Source organism: Anarrhichthys ocellatus, unplaced genomic scaffold (genome assembly GCF_004355925.1).
Source record: "Anarrhichthys ocellatus isolate YVR2014 unplaced genomic scaffold, GSC_Weel_1.0 scaffold1, whole genome shotgun sequence".
NCBI classification, from domain to species: Eukaryota; Metazoa; Chordata; class Actinopteri; order Perciformes; family Anarhichadidae; genus Anarrhichthys; species Anarrhichthys ocellatus.
Window position 1 is genome coordinate 7,099,656 of NW_022280031.1, and position 9,682 is coordinate 7,109,337.

The 9,682-nt window shown below is 43.4% G+C and overlaps 1 protein-coding gene across 1 annotated transcript in view; it reads left to right on the forward strand.

Annotated features, from left to right (window-relative positions):
* The first annotated feature begins 1,261 nt into the window (after nt 1–1,261).
* LOC116387778 (guanine nucleotide-binding protein G(i) subunit alpha-2-like) overlaps nt 1,262–9,682 on the forward strand; it is a 44,709-nt gene continuing 36,288 nt past the window's right edge. The window contains exon 1 of the mRNA XM_031855201.1: nt 1,262–1,499. Coding sequence (XP_031711061.1) covers nt 1,382–1,499 — 118 coding nt within the window. The 5' untranslated portion in view covers nt 1,262–1,381. The remainder of the gene's footprint in view (nt 1,500–9,682) is intronic.

The window sequence follows — 9,682 nt, forward strand, 5'->3', positions numbered from 1 at the left end:
TTATGTTATCCTAAAGGTAGTTACAGATGACGTTGCAGATTAAGAATAAACATATTTTCCTGTTAAACCTAGTAGACCTACAGTTAGTTAAAATGGCTCCATCTCTCAAGCAGCTACAACATTAAAATGATGTTTGTGTATTACTGCATCAATAATAATAAATTATATTTCCATATCAATATAACATTTTAAGAGGGGAGATTCTGCAGTATTCTTACTTTTATATGTTTCAAGAGGGCTACATTTAGCCATTCATATTTTTTTTGTAGCTAGTAAAATACAACTTTGAATGCAGTACTTTTACTTGTAATTGAGTGTTCTTACACGGTGGTATTTCTACTTTTACCTACGTAAACAATCCTGTTGTACGTATTAAAACAGTAGGTTGTGAAAGGGGGGGCATCCGCAGGTACACTGATTAATGCTGCTGGCTTTAACCCCAAAATGTAAACTCTTAAAAAACACCTTTAATCTCTCTTCTCAACTGTAGAATCACATAGACCCCAGATGTTTCCACTTGAGGCAGTATAATTCAGGTGAAACTGCACGGCAGCTCTTGAATGAAACGTCTTCCCCGCCGTTGACTACATTTCCCATGAGGCACTCGGAGTGGGCGTTTCTTTTCTGGTGAGGGCTGGCCCTGGCTGCTGCTGTGGAGTCGGGAGGTGACGCCGGCGCTGTCTCGCTGTTTGTGTGTCGGACGGAGGGGAACTTCACGGCGGTCTCCGGGTGTGGCTTCAAACGTGATAAATCTCAACGCGGGGAGAGAATGCGCAACAGTGATAGGGATTTAAAAAAACAACCAAAAAATCCTCTCCTTTTCCTCCTCTGAAAAGCGGGCAGTGTGTGCCTGGTAGCCTCACTGGCAGCGGGAATCTGTGTGCTCGCTTTTCAACAGCTGGAATACTTTTGTTTTTTTTTTTGCGCTGAACTTCTCGTGTGTTTTTCATCTGCTCTAATGGTCTGCTGTAGGAACTACCGAATCCGATAAAAGTCAACCGTCCACAAAAAGTTGCTCGAGATTTGTTTTCGGGACAACTTCTCCGTTCTCATTAGAGACCACCACTGCTGGCCTGATTGACTGAATAACCAACGAGTGTTTGGGAATTTCATGCGTTAGAAATCCAAGTTCACGTCGCAGGAGGAGACTCCGTCACGTTTGATCAAAAAGGGAAGCCGCCTTTACTCAACTCCAACCCTTGTTTTTAGGGGTTTTGTTTCGGACACAGCCCATAAATATATATATATATATTTATATATATATATATATATATATTTATTTTTTTTAAAATTTATTTATTTATTTTTTATTTTATTTATTTATTTTTTCCTGGTGATATTTCCCCACTAAGCAGCAGTCCTGAAGCGCGCACTAGGAACCATGGGGTGTACAGTCAGTCAGGAGGATAAAGCCGCGGCCGAGAGGTCTAAAATGATTGATAAAAACCTGAGAGAAGATGGAGAGAAGGCGGCGAGAGAAGTGAAACTGCTGCTGCTGGGTGAGTAGTCTGCACCGACACGAAAGTACCACACTAACGGTTACAGAGCAATTGCTCAACAGCATGAAACACTTGACTAATTTGTACAAATATGACACAGCAGCACATCAGACAAAAAGCCCAAATTCTATAAATACATGTTGGCCTTTGAAATGTGGCTTTCATTCAAATACTGCCACTGTTGAAGCGTTTTTTTTTTTCCAGTTAAACCAGAACTCTTTGAGTGTTCAATTAGCTCCTTAAGAGACAAACGTGGCAGAAAAAAATGCAGTTTGTGTGTGTGAGCGTGACCTTTCACCGCCCAAGTTCACATGTTAAAAGTAGCATGTCTGGGTGCCCTCTGACCTTAATTCTAGGCTCTGCTGTGAGATAAATGTGCTTTATTCAGCATGTTTTGTAAGGTTTGGAGTTGAAACACCACTCTTGAACACATGTCCCCGTCCAGCTCAAAGATGGCGTTAATTGCTAAACCCTGGATGTTGAGTGAGAGATCAGAGCAGAGGGTCTGGTTTCTTTTGGACAGGGCGGTCAAAAATAGTCAGTCTTATACATTTGCAGCGGTTTCCTCCCACCGGGGCTGAACCGAGGGGTCTGGTTGATAATGAGTGGCTGTTTGGACAGAGGGTGAACAGCCCTGACTGTTCCCAGCACTGGCCAGAGCTCACACACACATCAACACTAAACAACTGATTGGAAGTACTGCTTGGTAGCAAAGAGACACTTTCCCAGGCTTTCAAACGTCTCCCTGGTTCCTTTGACTTTCTGCTTTGTGACTGCAACATACAGCTACTTGACATACTGCTTTTGTCTGCAATGTCGTTTTAATATTGAAGCCACACTGACATCTTGTTTTTCTTATCTTTACTTATCCATTTTAGATGGTTCTACACTAAGATTTAAAACCTGACTTGCTTTGCAGCTCAGACATGCAGAAAGAAATAAAGAGTCTCATTGGCTGCTGCTTATTAATACTTTTGATGTATTACAATTTAAAACCATTAAAGTCCTGCTTACGATGTGTTGTATCTCACACCCAGTGATTCACACTGTGGAAGTTACTGTAATTATTGCTCCAAGGGAATCAGTGCGGTTTTGAGTGAGTAATTTTCTTACAATAGACTGTGATTTTTATTGAAAACCTCTCGCTGAACATATGCTCGGCTTCAAAGTAATATTGATCCTGTGAGCGGAGAAATATACTTGAAATATTATCATTTTCGCCCCCACTTTCAAACATACCCTCCTTTCTATAGTGTCAATTGGAAGTAGTTTGGTTATTTAGTTAACACAGATTAATAGTCACAGAAATTGATTTGTCATCCTCTCTCCTGACACAAAACAGGAAATGATGCTTAAATTGAGAGGGAACACATGCTGTGCTTTTGTCTCCTGGGTCTTTTTGAAGAGACGGCTGCTTGTTAAGTTGCGCCCCTGGGCAGAAAGCTAATTACATACTCTGCTTTGTACAGCAGGTCTCATATCAGTAATTACCATCCGGCGGGGGGGGGGGGGGGGGGGGGGGGGGGTGGGTGTGTGTGTCAGGGTTGAGAGGGATTATAGGAGAGGTCTGAATCTGAGCCACAGGTTTGTCAATTTGTGCGTAAAGATTCACGTCATGCAAGAAAGACTTTTCCCTCATGCATTTAAAAACAGTAAAAACAAAAAAGGGTGTCCCAGCATGCAAAGGCTGCGGCCGGATTATAAAGAGGATTTTATGGTCTCTGAAAAGTGAAATGTAAATTCTAGTGAAGTCAAAGAGAGTGCTTCAGGGCATTCTTTCTGTGATCCATTGAATAATAGCTTTGTGGTTGTAGCTGAAATCGTGATCTATCTCACAGTATGTGTGACAGAGGTGTGACATCCTTCCAGAGGTGCTACATCACGCCTCCAGGTATGCTTTTCAGCACTCCCATCTGCTGCCATGGTATCTGTTAGAACAGCTGAGAAAAAGTCTCCCTTCTGCCTATGTGGCCACACCAATAAAGCCTCACTTGTAAATTGTTAATCTCATGTGCCTCCTAGCAAACTCTTGAGACGAGGTGTGGAAGTTGAAGGATGCCTGTGTCTACTGAAATGACGGATCTCTTTTTGAATCGACTCTGAACCGCTGCCTTCCTTCAGCAAGCAGAGGAAGTCTAACCACAAACTGCTTCATCGAAATGTTCACACTTAACATTCTTACCTGGTGTGAACAAACGGATGCAATTAGGATCTCCACCGGTTTCCTTAAAAGAAGGCTGTTTTAGATAGTTTTGTCTGGTTAGACGTCCCCAGAGAAAGCCATTAGTTAATGAAGCAGAGAGGACTTCATACCGCCGAGGCTTAAGCTTTCATTAACAGGAAGCACTCATTCACAGGCTTCCCTGCTGATTCTGCTCTTTGATTGACATTTAATCTGCTCCCCGTCCACAGTCATAAATTCTCCTCTGACTTAAGTTGATTTTCTCTATTCTTTGGCTTCCCAACCTTCAGCTCAGCACAAATGAGAAGTTCCTATTGGCAGCATGCTCTGGTTGAACTGTAAGAACAGCAGCCAAGTAGTAGGAAATATCTCTGCATGATTCAGCACACACACACACACACACACACAGGCACACACTTCTGTGTTAATTGTACATAAACACATTGGCTCAGAGGCTTGATAGGCAATGCTGTTATGTAAATATGATGGCATACTGAATGCATGCTGCCTGTGGCCACAGTAGAAAGCCACATCCACCTCTAACATGAATATAAAGACATTTTACTGACAACATCTTGGATATGTGTGCACATTAAAGAAGCATGCAGCACAAGTGTGTAGTGGAATACTTCCTGTTCCCCCCCCCCCCACAGCTGTCAGCCTGACGGGGTAGAGGTGATGAATGAAGGAAAATAAAGACGATGACAACGATGCTGATCATGTTCTTAGAAGAAAAATAACTTGGTCTATTTAAAGCGCTGTTATTCATTTCCATTGAGATCGGCGGAGGTGTTGTTGTTTCATGACATGATGTAGCATGCACTCACTGCAGTACACATTGGTCGTTGCTTCTGTGTTGAATCTGATTCCATTCCACGGCCCCTCGTGGTCACCGCAGTGAGGCCGCCATACTGTTTAGCCTGCAGCTGGTATTATTCGTGATCAAAGCATCAAATGGTTAGCCTAAAATGAAGGCGGCAGCCACGTTTCATCCCTCATGCCACGGAATGAGAAACGTGCTGTTAATGTTTCCAGGCTAAGAATATATTATCCTTGTGAGGAGAGCTTGTATAACTCTAAGGTCACCTTGATTGTTTTTTTTTTTTACCTAAAGACACCGGCCTTTATTATGAACCAGCAGTGAATGGTTTTCACCACCGAAGAAAGGAAGAACACATGATATGAAACCAGTCGTTTTCACTTCCTCTTCTATCTCGGCTCTCTGCAGTGTGCATGAGGGCGCCTGCTCATTAATCTGCATACTTTGCTAAAGCCTTCGTAAAGGAAGTAGGGAAATGGACTCCAGCAAAACATCCAGATAGGTATACTTGTAATAGTGGATATTACGATATTCAACGCTTTCTTGTAACCACTGTCACACATCTTCAAAGGCAGTTTGCTCCCGTGGGTTCCAGTAGAATGAACAGTTACCTTCATGTCTGTTAAATGCTTTGTTTAGGTAACTTTCTCAAGGCTTAGTGCTGCAGACTCAGTATTGATCAGCGAAAGAGGGCCTCTATCGACGAGCCCAGCCACTGTTGCCATTGGTTGAGCTGGGAAACCTGAGCTATAGCTACTGTGGTAGTATGGGTAGAGAGGCAGTGAGATCGGATCCTGTTATTATCTCTTTGCCAGTTGGTGATTAGAGGTGTTTGACCCGTCTGCAAAACTCTGGAAAGCTGCTCCGGTCAGGCCCAAACTCCTTCTCCATTTCCTCTTTTTAAACCTCTCCAGGTTAAAGGACATGTGATCAGAAACACCAAAGAAGTCAAACACAACACAAATAAAACCTTTTAAATGAGGTTGCAGTATTTCTCCAGGAAAAAAAAAAAATAAATCAAGCAGGCAGGGCATCGTAGCCCAAATAGTCACCTATTTATTGTATATAGTCATGTTTGATGACAACACAAGGCGACATGGTCGGCCCATGTGGTCTGTGCTGCATAGACACCGAGTTCCTCCCTCTTATTAGAGCCAGTGTCTGAGTTGCAGTGGGTGTAATTACTGCAGACTGATTATAGAGACACCGAGTCAGACTGACCTGCTCCTCAGGTATAAACAGCTCCATGTCTGAAGCCCTGCTCTGGCAGCGGAGCACACAAGAAATCTCATCTCAACATCAGCTACTTAGCGGCTACATTGTAACGGATCTTTTTTTTTGCAAAAATGTGCCACTTCTGTAAGGTTTATCAAACGAGCTGCTGCCCTATGTTTTTGTTTGTTTTGGGTGACTTGACCGTGTTTACTCAACAGTCTGCACCACAGTGCCACCTAATTAGCCGTATGACGCACCGGTCAGCAGAGTGTGTATGTGAAGGGGTTAGAATATCCTGCAATTACAGAGAGAGCTCCTCAGATAAAGCCTGCTCCTGCAGACTGCGCGTCTCAGTGCAGATCCACAGGGACGTGGCTGCACTACCCTCTCTGCTCTGGGAACACTGATCGCTCAGAAAATCCTGCACCCATACCTCAAAATCTTACCTCCACACGGCAGCATGCCTTTGCTGCTTCATACCTACATTATTCAGTGAGGAAAGGCAGTTTATGTCCTGTGTGCATCCCGAGGTGTGTGACTAGCAAGCTGCCTTTTTTTTGAGTGCAGCCCTCAGGATTCACCTTGGTTCCGGTCACCACAGAGTGTGAAGATGTTTTGACATAGGCTTAGATCACAAAGCCCAATTCTCTGTGCACCCCTCTCCCTTACCTCTGATCATGTGTGTAGAAGGAGGGAAGTAGATACTGCAGCCTGTCGGCCAGCAGACAGCCCTGCACAGACACCGGAACTGTTGCAAAATGCAAAGCTCTTAGTGCGAGGCAGAAGGATATGGGCTCGGATACAGAATGTACAAAAGAGTTCACTGGATGTCTTTTTTTTAAAGTCAGTTCACCCAAATTACAGAAGAAAAAAAATCATAAGGGGATGCATCCTTGCAGATACAATTTGGCAGAGCTTCTGGAGCCAGCCCAGTACACTGAATGTGAATTCCCCTTTTGCTGCTCAAACATCAGTCATTTGGTTTTGCAAGAATATATGTGATTGTGGTTATTTTGGACAATTGGCACAGACTTTTTCAATAGGAGCTTTTTTTCTACCAAAGATCAAAAAATGATAAAAAAAACCCCAACAACAAACATTGACTGTCTTTATCGAGAGCTATCCCGAGTAACAAGGGCATTGTTTGTGGTCAGACGATCAGTTGAATGCGAGTACCACAAACAAAGTTCTGTTCACCTGCATTGCATTGGGGTGGTTGCAGAGCTGAAAATGACTAGATCCCACTAAGGGCAAGAGAAGAAGTCTTTTTTTTTTTTTTTTTTTTTGTATTTTGGATTAGCTGGCCTGCTAATGCACATCAGTGAGTATTCTGGCTTTCTTCCATTTTTTTGCCCCAGGGCCAGAAAAACCTTTTATTTTCCAGTTTCAAGCCAAACTTGATTGCCATTATTCTGTAAAGTCCATATAGTGTTCCCTGTAGCGCTGCTTATTTTGGTAGGGCCCTGAAAAAATACTACACTCCACTCCTCAAGTTCATGACCCCCCCCCACCCCCCCACCCCCACAGCGTCACCAGAAATGTCAAAGTTCCTGCTTTATTTTGCTTACATTTCCAAGTACCCGTGGGGACTGGGGGGGGGGGGGGGCTTTCTTTGTCTGATCATTTCATTAAACACACATACAGCAAACCATTATCCCCTCTCTCCCCTTCCACAATCCATTTCCTTCTTCTTGCCATTATAGGAAATGAGCTCACTTCACTTCCCTTCTATCCGCATTGGGTCATTTTTCTGCACTGGAAGGGCTGGTGCTCTTGGGCGTCCCCCGGGGGCCAGCCTGCACTCCCAGCTTTGTGTACATATGTTGGAACCAGACAAAGTACACTTAAACAACCAAATGTCCAAAAAAAAAGAAAAAGAAAATAGCTCTCTGTTTTCAATGTGACTCTTTGGTACATTTTACCCAAGCAATCTTGGAGAAGTGGGCGGGACTACTGTGGGGGCTGAGGTAGAGATAAAAAGAAGAAAGAGACGACGAATTTAATTGGCGACATAATCCTAGTAGAAAAGCTCATGAGATAATAAGGATGGAAGCAGAGGGAAGGCCACAGCTCATATTTAACCAAGTGGAAGGTTGAGCATGTCTTACAAAATCATCAAAGTATCGATACATATCTATACTGGATTATTAAAACCGTTTCAAAACTCATTTTCCACTGTATTGATACACGGGTACCTGCCGCGCTTTCTGCTCTCTCTTCTCTCCAACAGCGAGTTGACAAACGCACCACTAATCTAGAATGTTACGCCCTCATTAAGTTGTGTCAATTTTTCTGTGTGGTATTGAAACTGGTGTTGAATATCGATATTTTCAAAGCATTGTACGGAAATTAGAAGTTCCGGTATCGTGAAAACACTCGGTGTCAGTGCAGCCATGGTTTTGATCCTTTCAGTCCCTTCATCTCTTCTTTTAGTAATAGCTGCTGTTCAAATGTCTTCTAGGTGGTCGAGAAAACTTGGAAGGACGATCAAAACAAGTGCAGAGTGGGGGGAAAAAACGAGGCAGGCAGGTTCTAGCTGATGAGACAGCGAAGAGATTTCATCTTGAAAAATGTCAGCGGGTCTGTGTTTTGTGCCGCTGCAGAGATGTGAAATGGTGATGTGGTGAATGTGTCAGAAAGCCGCCATCAGAGGAAAGGGGAGGAGTCTCTCTCCCAGAGGTACAGGAAGCAGCGGGGAGCTGCTTGTAATCTCTTCCATCAGTGTGGCCCTTCTTCACTTCTGTGAAGTTTTCTAGACCTCGCTTGATCTGCTGGCTTTCCTCATGCTTCTGGCTTCTGCTGGGTCCGTGTGAAGGGGATAGACGGTGGGAATAGTTCAAATGTCACACTGGGTGAGGGTGTGTTTTCTTTCCCCAGGGGGCTCAGGGTGATACTGTGGTGGCAGCTGCACTGTGTAGCTGTAACTTAGAGCTCGATGTATTGCAGTAGTATCGTCTGTCCTCAGCTCCTCGCTCTCTAACAACCGTTCAGACAAACCCTTTTAAAGCCGGCGTCATCAAACATATGCACGCGCATGTTGGCAACGGACGTGGTGTTTTGCCCCCAGCCATCCAGGCGAGTTAGCAAGCTTTAAACGTTGATTTAAAACTGTTAACGGCGTCAACATGTCCGGTTATTACATGTATCCCAACAGCGGACTCGCGTTCTACAGCAATCCGACAGGATCACGACCGTTTCAGAGTACCGAGTGTTTCAGTTTGACTGGTGACTTTCCGCCGAATGCGTACAACATTCTCATATTTTCAATTTAAATCTCAATGAACCCAAACCTAAATGAGGTAACAGTTGACATTTTTTAGGTCACTGAGATAAAACCAGACAGTCGAAGTGCCCGTGTGGTTTGGGGTTGTGAAAAAGCGTTACAAGTTCCTTCTAACACTGTTGCAGCTTCACAGTATTGGTCATAAATATACTGGATCACACAGTCACATTATAGCCTTTTATAATCAATGAAGGGCCCACCCTGCTGTCCCCACCGCCGCAGCCCAAATACCCAAACCTCATTACATGAATGGGAGTGCTAGTGTTTCTGATTTGATTGGTGTGAATGCGGTCTTAGAACTCTGGAGCCTGTCATGCTCTCTGAGTTTATTTTTCTAATTCCTCCAGTTACAGTTAGAGCCGAATAACCTCACCAAGATCAACGGCAGCACAAGACTCAAGTCGATGCTGTGAAATCGTTTTATGCCAAAAAATTAGACAAATTACGTAGTATCAAAAACACTGTGTTCACCTTCCAAAAAAAATCAGAGTTTCCTTCTGTTCAGCACAAGCCATTTCACGCTCATCAAATAGGAACGGCACACATGGAGAGATTGAGACCATAACTATTTCTTTTAGCTCTTTGTCTTCATTGGATTTCCTCATATTTCTGAAGATTTAAAAAAAGAAAAAGAGGGTTAGTAATTATAATTTGTTGTACTTTATACATACATATATATATAT